This window comes from Trichechus manatus, unplaced genomic scaffold (genome assembly GCF_000243295.1).
Source record: "Trichechus manatus latirostris isolate Lorelei unplaced genomic scaffold, TriManLat1.0 scaffold00028, whole genome shotgun sequence".
NCBI classification, from domain to species: domain Eukaryota; kingdom Metazoa; phylum Chordata; class Mammalia; order Sirenia; family Trichechidae; genus Trichechus; species Trichechus manatus.
This window is the reverse complement of record NW_004443964.1, coordinates 6,835,973-6,858,172: the sequence shown is the minus strand read 5'-3', so window position 1 is coordinate 6,858,172 and position 22,200 is coordinate 6,835,973. Positions and strand designations below refer to the sequence as shown.

Below are 22,200 nucleotides of genomic sequence, written 5' to 3'. Positions count from 1 at the left end.
GTATGGGGAGACCTGTCCTAGACCCAGGACGGTTTTGATGGCCGGTGGCAGTGGTGGGTGACTGGAGCAGTGAGAAGGGAAGGGAACAGCCCATCAGCTGCACACAGGGAATTCAGGCTCATGTGGGAAAGGAGGGGCAACCAGCTACAAGTCAGCAAGCCTCCCGTGGCCCTGCATCAACCCTGAGTGCCATCTCCTGCGGGACAGAGGACACGGCAGGAAGGGCTCTGGGCTGTTGTGAGTTCCATTTTAAAGAGAAGGTAAGAGGTCAGTAAGTAGAGAGAGTCCAGGAACCCACCAGGGTGAGGGTTACCAGGTAGCAAAGAAGGGCACCGGAGGACGAGGTGGGCAGAAATGGAGGCCGATCTTGGGGCAATCTTTACAAGTCAGGGGGATGGAGAACATGCTTCTTTGGAAGCTCACCTCTCGGGTTGGGTCCTTGCCAGGTGGAGTCCTCAGAGCAGGACACCACAACCCTTGGTGATCTTTAAGTCCTCAGGGACTTTGCCCCAGACCTTTCCCGGCATGGGACTTGGGGAAGCAGATGGGGCTCCTCAGCCTGTGGGGCTCCTGAACTTGTCTCTTCGCCCAGGTGATTCTTGGTAGTGATGGCACCTGGGAGTTTGCCAAACCATTTCCTGCCCCCCCCCCCCAGTTGAAGCCTGTGGAGTAGTAGCATCCTTTTAACCCCAGACCCCAGGCCCAGAAGCCAGAGAGCTTATGGGACTTGCCCAAGGTCATACAGGTCTACCTGGCTTTCCCTGCCTTTGTACCTGTTTGGTGTCCCTGGCAGGTGCCTCTCCCTACTCAGGTTAACATGATGGAGAAGAATCCAGCCCCCTTTGGGGACAGGGGCACGAGAGGCTACTGTGAGCCTAGGACCATCCTCCCACCTGATGCTGCCTGGGGCCTTCTCTCCTCTCCCATTTGACCCTCTTAACCCCTCCAGGGGACAGATCAGCCAAAAGAAGAGAAAACTCACCTCTAATCCCATCACCCTTCCAGTATGTTGTCTTCTGTGGAAACATCTTCGCTAGGTGACACCTGACTCTTGGGTACATTGTACATGTGCTTCCATGCCAGTAAATAGTCATCTACCCATTTCACCACTGTAAGCATTCCCTGTCCCGTGGTGTGGGACACTAGGTGGCTTCCAATTTTACCCAATGGCTTAATAACCTGCACCACAAGGCTGGGGTGAACATTCATGTGGCTGGGTGAGTGCCACGTCCACAGTGGTTTTGAGGGACCATTTTAGCACACTATGTGGTCAAGGGCTGAGGGAGGGCAGTGAGAATGGGCAGGGTGGGTCTAGACAGGGAAGTCTTCTTGGGAGAGGTGACATTGAAGTGCTTCTGGTGGGGCCAAGAAGGGTTGCAGATAGAATGGCAGAGACCACAGTGAACAGGGCCCAGGGTGGAGTGAGCAGATGGACTAGCCGACCATAGGCCCAAGCAGAGGGGGTACCGGGTGGGAGGGCAGGCCACGTCAGTCCCCTGCTCAGGACTGGCAGGCAGTAGGCTCCTGGTGGACCACGAGGTCTCCCTTTCCAACCCCACTTCCTTCTATCCCCCCTTGTTCCCTGCGCCCAGCCCCATCAAAGTCTTCATCTTCCTGGAACTTGCAAGCTTGTTTCTGCCTTGGGGTCTTTGCACCTGTTGTTCCTTCTGCCTGACACGCTCTGCCCTGAATCTTTCTGTTTTTTTTTTAGTATGTATTTTTTATTGTGGTAAATATATAGCTAACAAAACATTTGCCATTTCAACCATCTTCACATACACAGTTCAGGGACATTAAATGTGTCCATCGTGTTGTTCAGTCATCACCCTTAACAGAAGCTCGGTGTCCCCTAAGCATTGTGTCTTCCTTTTCCCCCCTCTGCCCCTGAATCTTAATGTGGCTGGCCACTTCCTGTCATTCAGGTCTCCAGTTGATATCACCTCCTCCATTCATTCATTCAACAGATAACCAGCACTTACGATGTGCCCTTGGGGTGCAGCAGTGAAAAAAAGGACCTTAATGTGACTTGTATTCTTGTAGGGGATTATGCAGGTGATAAACAAGGGTAATAAGTAAAACATGCGGTGTGTTAAATCCTGGCAAGTGTGAAGGAGAGAAACAAAGCAGGGAAGGAGAAGACCTAACGTCATGGGAGGTTAAAGGGAAGGAAGGCCTCCCTGGGAAGGTGACACCTGGGTAGAAACCGAAGGAGGTAAGGGAGGGAGGCGGGTGAGTTCTGGAGAAGTGTCCCAGGCAGAAGGTACAGTGAGTGCCAGCTCCTGACGCAGAAGTGTTCACTCGAGGCTGCTGACCACCAAGTCCTGGTCTTCTACCTTAGCATCTTCCTGCATTTTCTTATAGCCCTTCTCTCTATCTGCAATCACCTGGTTGACTGATGTGTGTACTTGGGAACCCTCATCTACCCTGCTAGCAAATAAGCTCGGTCAAGTAAGGAGTCTTGTCTGTTAGTCACTGCCATGTCCCCAGACCTCAGACGGTGCCTGCTCCCTGCCAAACTCTGCCTCCCTCCAGGTGTGGGCTGAGTGGGAGATCTGTTCCACACTCAGAAGCTCAGGGCCTGGGTTTCTGAAGCTTCTCTGCAGAACCTGCTTGTCTGGGGTCAGTGAAGCTGAGGGGCTGGCTGGAGATGAGTTCAGCCAGACCCAAACCTGTCCCCCGCTTCAAGAAGGCATGGTGCTCCTTTATGCAGTAACCTGCATGGTTATTTCTGTATTTCACTGACGGGTGGGGTGGGGTGGTGAGCAGGTGCTGGGGCAGCCCCAACTTGTCCTGGCGCCATCACCCGGCAGCACTGCAGTCCCAGCCCCTGTGGAATGGGCAGCGGCCCGTGCAAGGCTGCCCAGCTATGCTCAGCCAGGCCCCACGAGCCCCTGTGCACAGTGGCCAGGCCTGAGCCCTGGGGCCCTAAACCACTCGGTTGGCCCTGAGCTGATGGCATTTATGTATGTGTGTGTCTGCATGTGGCTCTGCCTTTTAACTTTAAAAAAAAAAAAAAAAAGTTGCTGTCAGTCAATTCTGACTCATAATGACCCTATAGGATAGAGTAGAACTGCCCCATAGAGTTTCCAAGGCTGTAATCTTTATGGAAGCAGACTGCCGTGTCTTTCTCCCATGGATCAGTTGGTGGGTTTGAACTGCTGACCTTTGAGTTAGCAGCCAAGCACTTAACCAAGGCTCTGCCTTCTAACTCCAGAGGTGTAATTAGGCATCCTCCGTCTTAGAAGATCCATCTTTTGCTGCCTCCCAAAGCCCTTTGCTTTGGGATGTAGCCAGATATGGGGTCAAATCCAGGTTTTGCCGCCTGCTACTTGATCACCTTGGACAAGTTGCTTGGCCCCTGTGGTCTTCATTTCCTCATCAGTCAAGCGGGGAGACAGATTCCTTTCAGGATGGCTTTGCCGTCAGGAAGTTGGCATACAGGCTCGCACAGAAGTGCGAGGGGCAGATGCTGCTCGGGATCCACACCACTCAGTGCTGGGGTTACCTTACCTCTGGGAGGTGGGACTTAGGGAGGATTATTTGTAATGTTTGCTTTTTCCACAATGGCATTGGATTACCTAAGCCAAAATTTTAAAATAATAATAATAAAAACATGCAAAAGGTTTGGTACCATGCCTGGGTTGCAGCAGGCGCCCCAAGGGGCGTTTGCCTGGATGCAGATGCTGAGCCCCGTCTGCCCTCCCGGCTGAGCCCTCCTGGCTGAGTGGGGAGTCTCCTGAGGCCTCTCCTGGCCCTGTCTCCTTCCCACCCCCACTCTCCCAGAGGCTTGTGGGGGAGGCACTACCTTGGATTCCTGGAGCGAATGCTGTCTCCTTTGAGCCTGTGTGGGGCCCCTGGAACAGCTGGCCCGGTGCCCCCTTGTTCCCTCCCTGCCCTCTGGGCTCCCATGGCCTGTGGGCGTCTTGCAGGGTGGACCCCAGGTCTGCCCTCCCAAGCCTGCAGGTCCCTCGCGTTTTCCAGAAGTCCCTCCTCACTTCCTACCCAGTGCCCCAGGCCCGGAAAGGGGAGGGGGCCCCCAGGAGCAGCTGATTTATGAGCTGGTGCTGCCCTCCCCCGTGGCTGGAATGCGAGGAGGCCCACAGAGCTGTTTGTCCAGGCAGCCGAGATGGCTGCAGGCCCCTGAGACTGTTTTCTCTGCCAATCCCAGGAACCTCCAGGGCTTTGTCAGCCCATTTTTGTTCTCTGTATTCCTGCTGGAGGCCTGGAGCAAGTGGGTACCTGGGAGGGAGTCCCCCACCTCTGCTGTTCCTGGGGAAGGGGGAGGTTCCTGACCCTGGGCTGACCCTGCCAGGCAGGCCTCCACTCAAGGCTCTGGCTCCCCTAAACTGTGAGCCACAAACCTCTCGTGGCCACCCCTCCCCTCCCACAAGTGGTGGGCTTTTTGGCTTCCCCGGAAGGCTGCTGGTGGCGGCCCTGAGGGCTGGTTCCGCCTGCTCCTGGCTGGGGTGGCCTTTGGTTTGGAGGGCACTGACCGTACGGGTCCTAGTCATTGGCCAGGATGAATCTCAGCCTCTTTTTTTGCAACATGAGTACAGAATGGGGTGACCCTTCCCCACATGGCAAGCCCTCCACACCCTCCCAACTTGGCGTTGCATGCTAGCTGGGTGTAGCCAGCTCCCTGGCCCCGTCCAGCTTCAAGGAAGCCCCCGGGCTTAGACTGATACAGGGTCCTTTTTCATATGCAAAGTCTTGGCCTGATGATCAATTTTTGCCACCTCCCAAGAAGCCAGAATCTTTGCGACGTCCTTCAGGCCTCAGGTACCTTCTTCTCCAGCGGTATATCCCCCCTCCCCCTGCCCCATTTGCTCTGGGCCCCTTCTGGCCCCGCCATGAAATGCCCACCCTGCACTGTCTTGTCCCTACCTGCCCCTGTTCCAGAGCAAGATCCTCCAGGGCAAGGACTGGACTGTCCCCTCCCTTTATAGTCCAGCATGGAATGAGTGGAGCCCACTGGGAGACTGTACCGAGCCCCGAGCTGAGGGATGGAGCCATTTCCGGGGTGGGCCCAGCCCAGCGTTCCCAGCACAGGCCCAGCCATTCCCAGCACAGGCCCAGCCGTGGAGCCTGTGGCCAGCGGGAGGCCAGCGGGAGGCCAGCGGGAGGCCGAGCTCCTGGAGCAGGAAGCTGGAGCCCAGATGATCCTCCCCGCCCCCAAGGCTAATCCAGAAATAGTTTCCCGTCGGTTGGGAATGCGTCCTATGGTGGGTGGACATTTTTGGGCCCTGATCTGGTTTCTTTATTGGGAGCAGATTTAGTCTCCTGATGGCGTTCCACTTGGGCCCCTGGGAAAGGGGGCCTCTCTGAGTGCACCCCATCCCAGTGCAGAGGAGTTGGGGCTGGAAGGGCCGGAGCTGGTGGGGGTGGGACAGGTCAGCTGGGGAGCCTGGGGCCTGGTAGAATCAGACCCTCCCCACACGGGGTCCCCCACGTGCCACGGGCTGTCCAGCACCCCTGATCGCTCTGTATCTCCTTGTCCACTGGGGTTCCTGACAGCTGTGGCTGGTTGGAGCGGTCTCGGCCAAGACGAGTGAGGAACAGGACGAGACCAGGTGTGTGAGTGTCCGGGTGTCCTTGCCCTTCCTCGGCCTGGAATCGCCCCAGCCTCTCCCCAGCCCCTGTGTGGGGTCTAATCTGGGGGCCCAGCGCCAGGCAGCCTTTGCAGTCCACCCTGCTTCTGACTTGAAAGAGAGAAGCTTGTGAAGTTTCCCTTTCTGTTTAGCTGGAGTTTTATGGTTTTTCAGAAAACAGGTTAACAATTAAGCTAATTAACCCCCGGGCCTTCCAGGCCTCCTTGTTCCTATAAAGCCAGGCATTATTAGGCCACAGGCTGCCAGGAACCAGCGTTAGAGCATTAACCAACCCCAATACAGGCCCGGCCTTCTGGTACCTCCGGACCCCACACCACAGGTCCTAGGGAAGCATCAGGGCCTGGGTGGTGGATGGTGGAACTGTACTGGCCTGGGGAAGAGAGCCCTGTGGCTGCCAGGATGGTGACTGGGTGGCAGGCAGCTCTGTCCCTGGGGACGGGAACCATGTGTTTGCCCACGCCCTGGTACTCAGCAGCTCCTCTGATTCCCTTCTAGGTCTCCAAGGGGGCCGTGAACAAAAACAAGATGAGGCGGTTCCTGCGGTCAGGCCCCGACCCAGAGCGAGAGAGGCTTAAGCAGGAACTCTTCCAGTTCAGCAAGGTGAGGGGAAGCGGGGAGGACCCAGGCTTCAAGGTGGGGGGCAGAGGCTGAGTCCGGGGATTGCTGTGTCCTGGCTGGGTTTCCTTTACCTGCATTAGGTCCCTGCTTGGCACCGCCTGAAATGCCTCGTGGCTTTGGGACGGGGGCTTGTTAGAGGGGTTTCCTGGGAAAGGGTGGTAGGATGCCCAGGCATCCGGATTCCTGGAGTCTTGTCTCGAGTCTCTCACCTGCTGCGTGGCATCTGCAAATCACCCTGCCTCTCTGAGCCTTAGTTTCCCCACCTGTAAAATGGGACTAGAACCATCTGCCCTGCCTACCTTGTCATGGAAGAGGCTTGGAGAGGAGGAAGATGAGGGGATGTTGAACCCTGTGAGGGGTAATGATGTGGCTGCGATGCTGGGGCACTTGGGACCCAGGGGCCACGGGCCATGGCTGTTTCCTCCCTCCTCCAATTGTCCCTGAAAGAGAACACAGCTTTCCCTCAGGCTAAATGCCGGCCTCCCCAGTGGTAGGCTGGGTGGGTGGGAGAGGTGCTGACAGAACGTGCTGGAATGGGCATTTGACTACCCCAGCCAACGCCAAACATGCTCCTAAGGCCCCCTAAGCCAGAGTGACGTGCCACCCGAGATCACAGGGAGGGTCCCAGCCCCGCTAGGCTTCGCCAGGGAGGCCAGCGCTAGCCTGTAAACCTCAGGAGCAGAGCAGGGTTTACTAGCTCGTGGCCACCTAGCAATCTGAAGGTGGCCACCTAGCAATCTGAAGCTGTTTCGGGTAATAAGAGGTTGGCCTTCCTCACCTCTGCTTTGATCTAGGCCCTTGGCCTCCCTGCTGGCTTCCCTCTGCGGCTGCCCTCTGCTCCCCTGCATGGAAGGTGGAGGGCAGAAAAGAAAGCACTTTTCTGCTCTCCCCTGGGGGACCAGAACCCCTCCAGGACAGGCTGATGGGGTGGGGAATGCTACTCTCAGCAGGGCCTTAGGTTTGGGCCCACACTCCCTCCCCACCAGAGGAACCAGTGGGTGTTAGTCTGGATGGTCTAGAAAGTTGTATCTCCTTGCAGAAAATTTGAAATTCTGCTCTTTGGCTGCTTTTTGCTGAGTTGAGAAGTGGAGAAGCCAGAATGCCCAGGTTCAAATCCAGCTTTGCCACTTAGATGCTGGGTGACGATGTGCTGGTCACGCCACCATAGGCTTGGTGCGAGGGGTGACTGGAAGTAGGGGCACAAGTGCCAGGCCCAGTGGTCCAGGAATGTCAACTGCTGTTTCCTGGGTGCCTTCCGGGGCTCTCCAAATCTCACTGCGAGGCGGGTCAGGGTTTCCTCCGACTTCCTGACCAGGTGTTGCTGGTGTGAGTTTTGCTGTGAGGCCATTCGTCTCTGGAATTCGGCTCTTCTAAGGCCAGAGTCGCCTCCACCTACGGAAGGAAGCTTTGGGCAGGGCTGTTGGGCCTCGGGGGAAGTAGGGGTGTGGGTGTTGGAAATGAGGGTCTTGGGACACCTGGGACCTGCCACTCTCACTCCTGGGGCTCTTGGGACCGGGGGGGGGGGGAGGCCTGGATGAACGCCATGTGCCTCCATCGCCTGTGGTGACACTGGGATTTCACACCCTGAAAAGGTGGCCAATTCCAGTGGAAACTGGACAAACAGGCCCTGCAAAGAGGGGGGAACCTACTCCCCAACTTCTCTCCCCAGGTGGGGTGAGGTTGGGGTGGGGCCAGGGTGGAGGACACCCTGCCACGCCTTCTGGTGGTCTCCAAACTTGGCCTGGCTCTGGGCTTCTGGGATTCCTTTCTCCTGATCTGCCTTCCTCCCTCCATTCCTGTGCAAGAAACAAGCCTTGAGTACCTACTGTATCTACAGCCCGGGGGCTGGGCGCTGTGGAATCTCAGATGACAGTGATAACGCTTTTGTCCTCCAGGACCTCACAGTCTCGGGGGGAGGGGACTGGTGGTCTGAAATTCCATGATGTGGCAGTGGGAAGGAGGAAGGGGAGGTTCTGAGCGGGTGGGGAGGGTGGGACTGTAGGGTGAGACCAGAGCCTGGAGGATTTGGGATCCTGGGAGGTCTACCCACACCACCCCCTCCCCAGCCCCAGGCTTGTCCTAGGGCTGTGGGCTGGAATGATGGCTTCTCAGAGGGGCTACTGGAACTCGGCAGTCTGGGCCTGAGCCAAGGACACCACACAGCCTTGGCTAGCTGTGAGCAGGGAAGTAAGTGATCCCAAAAAAACCAAACCAAACCCGTTGCGGTCAAGTGGATTCCGACTCATAACGACCCTATAGGACAGAGTAGAACTGCCCCATAGAGTTTCTAGGGAGCGCCTGGCAGATTTGAACTGCCGACCCTTTGGTTAGCAGCTGTAGCACTTAACCACCATGCCACCAAGGAGGGAAACTCCATGGTAACTTACCCTGTAAGATAACTCTGGGGGCTTTTTGTTATTCAGCTGTAAGAGTTCTTTATATATTCTGGAAAGTAAGTCCTTATCAGATATATGATCTGCAAATGTTTTCTCCCGTTCTTTGCATTGTCTTTTCACTCTCTTGATAGTGTCCTTTGAGGCACACAAGGTTTAATTTGCTTTTTTATTATCTATTTTTTTTCTTTTGTTGCAAAAAACCGTTACCAAACCCAAGGTCATGAAGATTTGTCCCTGTGTTTTCTTCTGAGAGTTTTATAGTTTTAGCTCTTGAATATATGTATTGGATCCATTTTGAGATAATTTTGCATATGGTGTGAGCTAAGGGTCTAACTGTATTCTTTTGCATGCGGAGGTCCAGTTATCCTGGCACCATTTGTTGAGAAGACTGTTCTTTCCCCATTGACTGATCTTGGTGCCCTTGTCCAAAATCAGTTGACCATACATGTGAGGGTTTATTTCTGGGCTCTCAATCCGTATGCCAGCACCGCACTGTTTTCGTTATTATAGCTTTGTCACTGAAGTTTTGAAATTGGGAAATCTGGGGGCTTTTTTACCTACTGAGCAAAGCAGGTAAGATCCAAGCCTTTAAGAGACTGTTCCAGTGACTGGACGGAGCCCAGAATGAAGGAGATGAAGGAGTAGGAGCCCCAGCGGTGGGGATGGGAAGGGGAGGGTATGAACAGAGCAGGCTCTCAGCCTTAGCACTGTTGCCATGCGAGGCGGACCATTCTGTGTTATGGGTGCTGTCCTGTGCATGGTAGGGTGTTTAGCAACATCCCTGGCCTCTGCCCTCTAGATGCCAGCAGCATCCCCCAAGCTGTAGCAGCCAAAAACGTCTCCAGACATTGTCAGATGTTCCCTAGGGGGTAGAATCACCCCTGGTTGAAAGCCACTGAATCAGAGACTATTTAGGGCCTGAGGGTGATGAGGGAGCACTGGTGGCGCAGTAGTTAAGAGCTAGGGCTCCTAACTAAAAGGTTGGCAGTTCAAATCCACCAGCCGCTCCTTGGAAACCCTAGGGGGCAGTTCTACTCTGTCCTATAGGGTTGCTATGAACCAGAATCGACTTGCCGGCAACAGGTTTGGTTTTGGTTTGGGTTGATGAGACCTGGTGATGCAGGGTTGGGAGTGGAGAAGGCTAGAGAGGGGATAGAGGAGGGAGGTGCGTGTCCAGGATGACCGTAGAGTCTCCTTCCTGAGTGGATGGTGGTGCCAAGGACCGAGCTGGGGGTCCTGGAGGAGCAAGGAGCAGGTTTGAGGGAGCGTAATATGTTTTGATTCAAACAGAAGAGCAGCAGCCAATTCTGCTCATTTGTCGAGAGGCAGGTTTGCCCAGTGGTTAATAGTGCTGACCCTAGCACCTTAACTGCCTGGGTTCAAAGCTCTGCCAGTCACCAACTGGGTGACCTTAGGCTGGTCACTCGCCTCTACACTGGAGAGATAATGGTCACTGCCTCGCAGAGCTGTGGTATGGCTTAAGTGAGTTAGTGCATAAATGTACAGGTGGCTACGGTATTGGAAGAGGAGCCCTGGTGGTGCGTGGTTAAGCACTCGCCTGCTAACCGAAAGGTCAGTGGTTCGAACCCACCAGCCGCTCCACAGGAGAAAGATGTGGCAGTCTGCTTTTGTAAAGATTTACAGCCTTGGAAACCCTATTAGGCAGTTCTACCCTGTCCTATAGGGTCACCATGAGTCAGATGCTGATGGGTGGGACAGTATTGGACCTCGAGGCTCTTGAGGCCTGCAAGAGAGGGAGAATCCCAGCAGACTGTGGGATATACAGAGCTGGAGCCCTGAGGGGCACCTGCCCTGCTAGGGTAGGTGAGGTCAGCCCCCTGGAGTGTCTACATCTGCTGAAGGCCAGGGGTAAACAGTGTCTAGACCAGACGGGTGACCTTGACGGCCCCTTCCAAGAGCTGCATCGAGGAGGAGCCGTGCACCTAGAGGACACTGCAAGGTGGCTGGCACACTATACTGTGGTGGCATGCATTGTCACTGTCACAGGCCCAATCCCAAGTGGCTTACCGACACTGGCTTCTGAACCAGTGGGAACTGGGCCTTTGTTCTAGCACCTTCTGGCCAAACTCCTCTCTACTCACATTGAATGAGATGTCTCAGAGTGAGCAGAGCATCACCCCCAGGCGTGGGGAGCTGCATGTCCTGTTCCTTTGGCTCCAGTGCCTGGGCAGGAACTGTGACTGTGAACATCTCTGAACCCCTTCTGCAGGGGCCAGCTGTTGGAGGGGCAACTCCAGCTCACCAATGCTAAGTGCCAGGCATCAGAGGGGCCATGTAGTGCAGTGATCAGGAGCAGAGGCTCTGGGGCCAGGCGGCCAGAGTTCTAGACTCCCAACTCTGCTGCTTCCTCTATGTATGACCGCGGCATGTTACTTACCCTCTCTGCACCTCAGTTTCCTCATCTGTAAAATGGGCATCATAATAGTCCCAGGTTGATGTGCTCAGCTCAGTGAGTTAAATTGCTTAGAATGGTGCCTGCTTCAAAGGCAGCACCGGACCAGGGTTTGCCTCGTCATCATCTTGCCTCATCCTCACCACAGCTCAAATGGGTATTGCTCTCATTCTGCAGGTGAGCAAACTGAGGCCTCTAGATTGCACGGTCTCAGTTTACAGTGGAGGGTTCTGGCTGGGGATGAGGATGACTGTGGTATGACTTGTGGTTCCATCTGCCAGCCAGCTGTGTGACCTTAGGGCCAGTGACTTTGCCTCTCTGAACTTCAGTTTCTTCGCCTGTAAAGTAGCTGCTTGCTATGTGTGGGGGCTACTGGGTCCTCAGGCCAGCTGGGGAGACAGACAAAGTCAGGCTGGCAGTGCCAATTAAGGATTGTGTGGGACCTGCTGGGTACCTCAGTGGGGTGAACTGCCTCCTCAGGGGAACGTGAGCTTCCTTGAAAACTTCTCCGACCTGGCTCTCTCCCTGGTGAAACCCCAGCATGTCAGAACCAGTCAGGCCGATAAGGGTGAGCCGGCCCATCTTGCCTGTCCTGGGCTGCCGCCGAGGCTCCTGGGCCCTTCCTGCTCATGCCCACCCTCCCCCACCCCCAGGCCCTGAGCAAACTGTGCCTTCCTGACCGGCTGTCCCTGCCCAGCACCAGGCGGTTTTGTCTTGGTTTCTGCATGGCTGGGCCCCTGGTGTCAGCTGACAGCCCCACAGGGAGGGCCAGGTTGCCTCCACCACCAGGAATCTAATCTGACCACACCCAGTATCAGGTAGAACCATCCAGGGAGGCCAGCTGGCCATGCCCCCTCCCGGAGCCCTGGGCAGCCTCCAGGGGCTCGGATCCCTGTTGTTCCCTCCCTCCCATCCTGATGAGTGCCGGGGCCCTCTCTCTTAGGTGGGGTCCCCGTTGCTCAGGTGGGATGAAGGCCCTGCTGCCTAATGAACAGCCTTTGCTCTTCCCCCTTCTGGGAGCCCGAAATAGGGTCCTGGCGCCAGGGCAAGACAGATGGGCTCTCCCTCCACACCAGCTCGTGCTGCAGCCTGACAGCTCCCGGGAGTCTTTGCTCTCCTTTCCCAGCTCCCTGTCAAAAGAACCCATTGTTCTCTCCTCCCCTGGCAGAGGTCGCCTAAGCCAGGTAGCAGGCTGGGGGCAGGACACAGGTAGGCAGGGTGCTGAGCTCAGGAGGTGGGGGGTGAGGATGGCGCCAGGAGCTGAGAACATTTGGTGGCTGCCAGGCTGGAGGTGGCTGGATTTTCCGGCCTGGACCGCTGGCCACCTCGGAGGCTCTGCCTGCCATCCTCCAGCCCCTGCCCTACCCTCTGTCCTGATATCTTTTATTTCCGGGTCTTCTGGAGGGGTGGTGACTCAGAGGTACTGTGTGTCTTTGAAGTTGTACCGCAGGGCGTGAGGTACCTGAGCAGCCCTGGGGCTGAGCCCACCTCCTGGGCCCTGGTGGGAGCCTTCTTTGAGGGCGACCTTATGTGCCCCCTCTCCCCAGGATGTGGAACATTCCTGAAGCCTAAACAAGCTGGGTGGGCGGGTTCTGCCCACGTGGACCTTGTACCCCAGTTAGGAGCTGGGGGTGGAGGGAGTTGGAAGGACATCTGAGGTCCAGGGGACAGCTGGTGCCCAGGCCGGAGGTGAGAAACTGTTGGGTGTCTGAGTTCAGCGCCAGCCCAGCTTTCCCTTGCCTAGTCTGCAGTTTCTGGCTCCTCCCTGTCCCCTTGATCAGCTGCCCATGGTACTCTCCCCAGATGGAAACGCCCTTCTTCCCTATCCCAACAAGACCCCCTGGGTGCCTCCTACTGGCCTGGGGCCTCCAGACCTCCTGGTCTCTGCTCAGGACTTCTTGCCTCCTGGGATAATTGCCTCATTCAGAGATTTGTAGGTCTTATTTGCATGTTGAAGTGGTGCCACTTCCCCCTCCCCAGAGCTGGGGAGTCCCCTGGGAGGAGCCTGGTCACCACATTATTTGCATTTGAACCATCTTTCTTGGGCTGTCGCCCTGTAGGGTCTCTGTGAAATTCACTCCCCTCATTTTGTTCTTGAGGGAGCCTGGATCCCTCTAGGGTTGTTAGCTTGGAGGAGAAGCCCAGAGGGATGCAACTAACAGAAAGAGAAGAGACTTGGAAGGAAACTGGTGGGGCACAGCCTGTGGGCACTGTAGGGTGAGCTGAGCCTTCCAGTTGCTGTTCCGGGGGAAAAAAAACCCCATTGCTGTTGAGTTGATTCCAATTCGCAGCGACTGTAGGACACAGTAGAACTGCCCCGTAGAGTTTCCAAGGAGTGGCTGGTGGATTCAAACTGCCGACCTTTTAGTTAGCAGCCAAACTTAACCACTGCGCCACCAGGGCTCCCCAGTCGCTGTTAGGTGGTCTTAGTGCATATCACATTCAGTGCCAAGGACACCCTGCTAAATGCTGTCATTGGTGTTGTCCTGTTTATCAGATTTACGAGGCTCCTACAGGAGTCGCTCGGGGCTTACCGAAAGGTTGGAGGTTTGAGTCCACCCAGAGGTGCCTCAGAAGAAAGGCCTGGCATGCTACTCCTGAAGAATCAGCTATTGAAAACACTATGGAGCACAGTTCTACTCTGACACACATGGGGTCACCATGGGTCTGAGTTGACTTGACAGCAGCTGGTTAGAGGCAAAGTAGCTCACCCAAGACCAGACATCTTTAAAGTGGCAGAGGGGGATTCAGAGTTTAATCAACCTGACTCAGCTCATTCTTTCTAAACGGACCTGTGGAAAAGAAGATGGGGGTGGGAGGGAGGGGTAGCCACAGAGTCCCCTAGACCCTGAAGGGGATGAGTACAAGTGACTGAATGATCTTTTGTCTTCCTCTGGGTCAGAGAAAAGAGGCTGGTCCCAGCAGGAGTAATTCAAGTGAGATGCTGGGGGAATTTCCTGGCCATGAGTTGGTAGGATAAATGTGTGGCCTGAATGGCCCAGTTGCAGGTTTTCTCTCTGACTTGACTTTCCTCCTTGAGGCAGGATAATGACAGTCACAATGTGAGCCACGTATGTCATTTTAAATTTTCGAAAAGGCGTATTAGAAGGAACTCTGGGGTGCAGTCGTCAAGCGCTGGGCTGCTAACCAAAACGTCGGCAGTTCAAACCCACCATGCGCTCCGCAGGAGAAAGCCGTGACAGTCTGCTTCCATAAAAATTACAGCCTCGGAAACCCTAGGGGGCAGTTCTACTCTGTCCTGTAGGTTTGCTATGAGTCAGAATCAACTCGATGGCAATGGGTTTTGTTTTTGTTTTGTTCTGTTAGAAGTGTATTATAAAAAAGATTTTTTTTGTTTATTGTTGTGGTTTGAATGAAGTTTACATTTCAAGTTAGTCTCCCATACAAAAATTTAATACACACATTGTTATGTGACCCTAATTGCTCTCCCCATACTGTGACAGCACACTCTTCCTTTCCACCCCTGATTCCCCATGTCCATTCAACCAGCTCCTGACCCTCTCTGCCTTCCCGTCTCACCTCCAGACAGAAGCTGCCTGTTTAGTCTCGTGTATCTACTTGAGCTAAGAGGCACACTATAAAATTTTTTTTTAATAGATGAGATTAATTTTGATAACATATTCTATTTTGCCTAATATATCAAAAATATTATTGTTTCAACATATAATCAATATAAATTATTGAGATGTTCTACAGTTTTTTAAGTATTTTTGAGTCTTTGACATCTGGTGTGTATTTTACACTTACAGCACATCTCAATTTGCACGTTAACTTTTCTCTGGAAACACCAATACCAGTTGCCGTCCAGTGGACACCCGCTCATGGCGACCCCATGTGTGTCAGATTAGAACTGGGCTCCACAGGGTTTTCAGCGGCTGATGTTTTTGGAAATCTTTGATCTGTCTTTAGGTTTCATACAATTTACAGCAGAAAAAGTAGATATGAGGCTTTGTCTGCCTGACTCCAGACCCTGTTCTTTTGGAACCCAGGTTGTTCCAAGCATACCTGAAAGTTTTCCGGTAGCTAAATTAAATATCTGTTTTTAAGTTTAAGTTCATTAAAATGAAATAAAACTTTAAATTCCCTTCCTTGGTGGTTCTAGGCACATTGCAAGTGCTTGACAGCCACATAAGGAGCCCTGGTGGCACAACAGTTAAGCACTCAGCTGGCGATTCGAACCTACCCAGAAGCACCTTGGAAGAAAGACCTGGCAGTCTGCTCCCATAAAGATTACAGCCTAGAAAACCCTACGGGGCACTTGTACTCTGTCACATGGGGTCACTGTGAGTCGGAATCCACTAGACGGCACCTAGGAACAACAATAGCCACGTGTGGCTGGTGGCTACTCTACTGGACGGCTCAGGGCCTGGGCTCCTGCAGGACATTTTCTCCACCTGAGTCCTCCCAAATTCCAGAGGCCTGAGCTACTGTTGCTGGTGGGGATGAGAAAATGCTGCTGTCCCAGGAGCCTTCTCGAGGCGACCACATCCTGCCACTCTGGCTGCTGCTGAGCTCCTGAGGCCTCGGCACCCTGGGGCTGGCTGAGGCCGAGCTTGTCCCCTGTGCCCCATCCCGTCCGCTGCCCTCGCTTTCCTGGGAAGTGTTTACATTCCAGATACTCCCCTATCTCACCAGGGTTTTTCCAGGCTCTACATTTTTTACATAACTGAACAGGGACCTGGGGTGGCCTGGTCTCTTCCAGGTGCAGCCGTTTGGAGGGCAGGCTGGGTTCCTGGCAAACAGCAAGGCCTATGGGGATCCCACACCCTGTTGGCCCCTGGCATCCCCCAAAATAGGCACTCGTCGGAGCTCTCCTTCCTGGCCTGACCCCAGCATGGGGCCGCCTCCCACGAACCACTCACACTGGACTGGACAGGGCATCAGTCAGCAGCTGAGTCTGCTAAGCCATTGTACCTGCTGTCACCAGGGCCTTATCTCCTGCTGCTTTGAGGCTCAATAGCGGCTTAGTGACGTGGCCAAAGGCGACAGAGCCATGGGCCACAAGGCACCTCACTGATGCACTCTTTCCTGCAGGGCAAAATTGCCGAGTCCCCTTGGTTAAAATTATTCCTTTTTCTTTAAAGCAGCTGGTTGGCATCGCCTTGCTCTGCTCCGCTCTAGCAGTACATGTCCACTGTCCTGGGCGGGGGCGGGGCAGCTGGTTAAGAACCAAAACCAAAACCCCTGCCCGAAGATGGTTTGTCCGTGGGAGTCTGTGGCATTTATAGCCAGACCTTTTAACCTGTAATTTCCACCTCTGGGACATCTGCCTAAGGAGGTTCTCAGAGTTGCAGGTAAAATTCTGAGCCCAGAAATGGTCATCAGCGCACCACTTGCAAAAACTTTAGAACAAAGTAAATATTCAGCAGTGAAGGCCTCTCCAGGGAGTGTATGTCCCAAATTTTCTACGATGTCTGTGTACTAATTCTGTAGCAAGAGATGGACAAAAGCATATATGACCCTTGTGTGCTGTCAGGTGGGTTCCAACTCAGCGACCCTATAGGTCAGAGTAGAACTGCCCCACAGAGTTTCCAAGGCTGTGATCTTTACTACAGAGATGCAAACGGCCCTGCAGAGATGTCCTTTCTGGGAAGCTGGTCCACAAGGACACTTGGATCAGACATTTAGGGTTGGCAGGGCTTTGGAGTCCAGAGCTGGGAACTGTCAGGCCACGGAGGTGGGCCTGGAGCTGCAGTGCAACCTGGCTTCCTGAGTGACCAGGTGCCACCACGGTGTCAGTCCCCCAAAGCTTTCCTTGTCCCCACATCCACCACCAGGCCCCCAACTACCCAGAAGGGCTGGGTAGTTCCCATCGGATGGGTGGTGGAGGTACCAGGTCAGCTTTCCTAGAAGGGCCAAGTGGCCGACATGATGTTGGGAGAGAAGGCGCTCACAGGGATGACCACACAGCCGAGGACAGGCTCAGGAGTGGACAGAGCGTGGGGCCTGGATGGGCCTGGATTTGGCTCCAATCCTCAGAGGTGCTGGGTTAGGACCTGAAAGTAACCACTTCTTCCTTCCTGCCTGCCATGGCTGCCCCAGGGGTCTGCCCGAGCCTCGGGGGGCAGCTCTGGGCTGTGGCTTCACTGTCGTACTGGCCCGAACAGCCGTGGGGGCAGAGGGGCCGGCACTGAGGTCGTGCCCACCGCGTGGCTCTCGTTGCAGACTGTGGAGCATGGTTTCCCGCACCAGCCCAGCGCCCTTGGCTACAGCCCCTCCCTGCGCTTGCTGGCCATTGGCACCCGCTCCGGAGCCATCAAGCTGTATCCTTTCCACCCTTCCAGCTCCCAGCCAGCGAGGCCTGCAAGGGATGGGGCCCCACGGTCAGGGAATGTTGGGGACGGGTGTCAGCCTCCTCTCACATGTAGTCTGTTGGGATAAAAGCAGGATTCTTCATTCACTCAAGCTGCAGTGGGGTAGCTTCTGGGGGATTCCCCTGAAGGCAGGTGGGGATATGCCCTTCCAGGGGCCACTAGGCCATGTCTGGAACCCTGGGCCTGTCTTCCTGTGCCTCCCTACCTCTCTCAGCCCTCCCACCGAAAAAGCAAGCTGCAGGTAACCCCTCATCCCAGATGTCCCCTTGGGAGCCTGTCCTCAGTGTGGGGAGTGGAGGCCGGTGGTGGCCAAGAAGCATCTTCTTTGCCATTCTCCCTGACAGGAGTCCGAGCAGTGACTGGGGCGGTGTCGGTTTGGGTTGGGGGGTTAGCTGCCCTTCCAGATTTCACACACCCACACCTGAGAGGGGAGTGCCCTCGACTGGGTCAGCACAGAGGACCTGGCCTGCTGGGCTCCAGGTTGGGAGGGACGATCCTTCCCTGGCTTGTGACTGGACAGGGTCTTGTTGGGTCTTTTATCCAGAGGGTTGGTCTGGGGCTGACTGGGGGCTCTGACTATCTTAGAGGCAGTCCACGGGCTTCAGGACAGAGGGTCACCTTAGGATTTCTCCTTGGCTCTGGTGGGCCTGGGCTAGGCTGGACGTCTTGGAACGCACACACACGTCCCGCATCTGACCTGAGCCCCCAGGGTGAGCCAGGGTGGAACCTAGGGGCATTGAGAGATGGGGGGCTACTCTTGCAGAGCCCACTGGCACCTCCTCCAGCAAAGCTGTACCTCTCTCTGGCTCCTCCTTCCTGCAGCTCAGGCGGGGTGGGGGGCGGGACACGGTCGGCTGACCTGCGCTGGGCCACAGGTGGTGTACATATAGGAGGGCAGGGCCCCCAGTCCTGCCTCTGGCTTGGCCTGACCTCGGTTGGTTAATCATTGCCAGGCCGTGGCCATATCCTGGTTACCAGTTCCTGCTGCCAAGACACGTGGGCGTGGCTGCTGGGTTGGGCCCAGGGGGATGCCCGCCTGTGTTTTCTCACAGGTGCCAGCAGGTGGGAGCTGATGGGTCTGTTGCAGCTCAGGTGGGGGCAGGTGCCCGCAGCACCTATCAGCTACCAAGATAAAGCCTCACCTTTCCAAGGCCAGGTTTCAAACAGATTTCTTCTGGCTCGACCTCCTGCTGAGAATTTGCATTTCCACCCCAAATATACTGAATTAGAATGTACATTTTAACAAGATCCCCAGTGGTTCTTATGTATAATAAATTTGAGAACCACTGCTCTGTAGTATCACCAGGGGATCTTGTTAAAAATGTAGATTCTAATTCAGTACATCTGGGGTGGAAAGGCAGCTTCTCAGCAGGGGGTCAAACCAGTTCAAAACCCTGTTCTCTGGGAGTCGCCCTACCTGCCTAGCCCAGGAAGCTTTCCCAGGTGGAGCTGGCTCCACCCTAGACGTCACATCCCTGGCCGAATACCCGCAGGGCCAGGGCCACAGCTGTCTCCTCCCTGCCCCAGGCCTAGACCCAGGTCCTGCAGGCCTGCTTGGAGGGGTGGGCAAGCCTCTGCTGCCAGGATGCTGACGGTCCTTGCCGTGTGGGCCCAGAGGTCTCCACTCTGGGGACAAGTAGGGATGGTGTCTGGCCTTCCCAAGTTTTTCCTGAGTCTGCTCCAAGCTACGGCGCCCCCGGCGTGGAGTTCATGGGGCTGCACCGGGAGAACAATGCTGTCGTGCAAATCCACTTCCTGCCTGGTCAGGTGAGGGGCCTCCCCCATGCCTCCTCACCCTCCCGTCCTCCAGAAGGGGTGGTGTGGGAAGGCAGCATTGGTGGCCCTGGGTTTGGTGCTGATAGAAGACCTGAGACCACCTTCCCTTCACCACGTGGGGGGTCCACAGGCTGGCGCAAGAGTAGCGGGGGGCTTTTGATCCCTGGGGCTCTTTCCTAGACCCTCAGTGTGTAGAGGCCACAGTGAATCTGGCCCTTTCTGGCTAGTGAGGTGGCACCCTCCCTGTCCCTGCCCTGTTCCCTCCCTAGTGCCAGCTGGTCACCCTGTTGGATGACAACAGCCTGCATCTCTGGAGCCTGAAGGTCAAGGTTGGGGTGTCAGAGCTGCAGGAGGAGGAGAGCTTCACACTGCGCAGCCCCCCAGGGTAAGGACTGAGGCCCCTTCCTCTCCCAGCCAACCTGACCCTGCCCCCAACTCTGGAGAGGAGGGGGAATCACGTTACTCTTAGGCTACGGCCACACACTGAGCCTTGGAGAAACACAACTCTAGACTTCTGTATTGGCTCTGCCTCTGTTTAAGCATCTGCCAGTAACTCCACCTTTAAGCCTCAGTATTTAAATTTGTAAAATGGGTGTAAATATAGTATCAACTTCATAGGTATGCTTTGAGTATTAAATGAGGCAATTCATATTAAGCTCTTAGTAAACTGTCTAGCATATAAAAATCAGTCAATCCAAGGAGCAAGTTAACTGAAGTTCAGCAGATCTGAGGAAGGCGAAGCTTTCCTGCGTGAATTATCCCGATTGCTGAGGTGGTGGTGTAGTCAGTTGCTGTGGCTGTTGAGCCCTCGCAGGGCCTGGGGTGTGTTTGAGCTCCATCCTCCACTGTTCTGGGTGGAGTGAGTGGGCCACCACCTGCCTCCCTCCATCCGCACACGATGTGGTGTCTTTCCTGCCTCCTAGCCCAAGCTGGAAACCCTGGTGGCGTAGTGGTTAAGAGCTACAGCTGCTAACCTAAAGGCTGGCAGTTCAAATCCACCAGCCACTCCTTGGAAACCCTGTGGGGTAGTTCTACTCTGTCCTGTAAAGTCACATGAGTTGGAATTGACTCAACGGCAGTGGGTTTGGTTTCTTTGGTTTTAGCCCAGGTTCTCTGCCATCTCTGTCCTATCTTGGCAGAAAGTAGCCAGTGTATTTGTCCTGGCCCAAGACTCTGTGGGCCCTGCAAAAGGACCTCACAGACCTGTTTGTGGCCTTACCTGGGGGAGGTGAGGGAGCCGGGAGTCAGAGGACCCTATGCATGAGGGTCCCCCTACCCCCAGCCTGGGCAGCAGGAAGCTCATGGCAGCCATTCTCGCTGGCAGGGCCGCCCCCAGTGCCACACAGATCACCGTGGTCCTGCCACACTCCTCCCGTGAGCTGCTGTACCTGGGCACGGAGAGCGGCGACGTTTTCGCAGTGCAGCTGCCAGCCCTCCGCGCCCTGGAGGACAGGACCATCAGCTCAGATGCCGTGCTACAGCGGTGAGCCTGAGCCCGAGCCCTGTGCCCTCAGGGACATGTCCCCTCGACTGATGCCTGGTCTCTCCCCTTGGTCCCCAGTAACGACTCTCAGGATCTTAATTTTTCTCTTAGAAGGCCGGGGCAGGGGGTAGGAAGGGTGACTCCCAGCTCCCCATCTGACCCCCAAACAGAGAACCTATCGCCCATAATGTGTTAACATCACAGTACCAAAAGGGAACTTGAGGGTAACTTGTCACCTCATTTTAAGGTGAGAAAACCTGAGACCCAAAATGATTACGAAGCGTCACCAACTCCTAGTCCAGTGTTCTTTGCACTGATATTATGTTTTTCGAACCCCAGTGCTGTGGACAGACGCCCAAACTCAAACCTCCCCAAGTGAGCAAGAATAGTGTGCTTCTTACAGTTTTATGTTCGGGGCACCGCATTGAGTTTCCACGTGCACACAGGCTATGTGGCTAAACAGCCTTGACAGCCACAATCCTGTGTTGTTGCTGTTGTCAGGTGCTGTCGAGTCAGTTCCGACTCATAGCCATCCCATGTACAGCAGAGCGAAATACTGCCTGGCCTTGCACCATCCTAATGATCGTTGTTATGCTTGAGCCCATTGTTGCAGCCACTGTGTTGATCCATCTCGTTGAAAGTCTTCCTCTTTGTCGCTGACCCTCTACTTTACCAAGCATGATGTCCTTCTCCAGGGACTGGCCCCTCCCGATAACATGGCCAAAGTAATCCTGTAGGCTTGTTGAGATAGCTGATGAAGTTAAGAGTGAGTCTTATAGGGTCTGGGCGTGGAGAGGGGAGGGCAGGACTCTAAAGGGGATGAAATGAAGGAATCTGGAGGGAGCTTGTGGTTAGTGGTGGGCAGTAGTGGACAGCTCTGCAGGATCAACGTGGGGAGGAGCCCAGGGTGCTAGAGCAGGGATGCTGGCGTGTGCGCGCGCGCACACACAGCCATCTAGTCTGTGGTGATGATGAAGCAAGGCCTGGCGAGGCTGGGATTCCTGTATGGGGCTGGGTCCCTCTGGGCACAATTCCTCTGTGCCCTTCCCGCCCAGCAGGGCAGGGTTGGGCATTGTGACCGTGGTCAGAGCAGATGGCTTACAGGATGATGGACAGGCCCAGCTGGAGCTTAGCATGGGTGCCTGGTCTGTAGGCAGGAGGGGTGGGAAGGAGGACGTGGGCCTCAGCACCTCGTAGTCCACCTGGCCCCACTCCATGGAGTCTGGTTGGAAGGGGCCCTCCCCTGGGACTTAGCCACCCAGCTGGGCTCTTCCGGCCTGAGGGCCTGGGACCCCTAACCAGGCGAATTCCTGTTCAGCTGCATTTTGTCAACACTTAACCTGAATGTTTTCAAAGATCCACCTCTTTAGTCTAGCAATTCTGTCTGAGAAGATCTCCATCCAAAGGGGGGAAATGCGTATAGAAGATACAGGCATGAGACTGATCATTACAGGGTGTTTTATTGGCAAAAAGTTGGAAACCATCCAAGTGTCCGACAATTCTCATCTATGTAAAGGCGTTTTCTGCAGTCATTAGTATCTCGGAGAATACTTGAACACGTGAGAAAATG

The 22,200-nt window shown here is 55.0% G+C and overlaps 1 protein-coding gene across 1 annotated transcript in view; it reads left to right on the top strand.

The window, feature by feature from the left end:
* The first annotated feature begins 5,003 nt into the window (after positions 1-5,003).
* LLGL2 (LLGL scribble cell polarity complex component 2) overlaps positions 5,004-22,200 on the top strand; it is a 28,577-nt gene continuing 11,380 nt past the window's right edge. The window contains exons 1-7 of the mRNA XM_023729423.1: positions 5,004-5,222; positions 5,515-5,574; positions 6,105-6,209; positions 17,223-17,320; positions 19,057-19,138; positions 19,417-19,532; positions 20,472-20,630. Coding sequence (XP_023585191.1) covers positions 5,004-5,222; positions 5,515-5,574; positions 6,105-6,209; positions 17,223-17,320; positions 19,057-19,138; positions 19,417-19,532; positions 20,472-20,630 — 839 coding nt within the window. The remainder of the gene's footprint in view (positions 5,223-5,514; positions 5,575-6,104; positions 6,210-17,222; positions 17,321-19,056; positions 19,139-19,416; positions 19,533-20,471; positions 20,631-22,200) is intronic.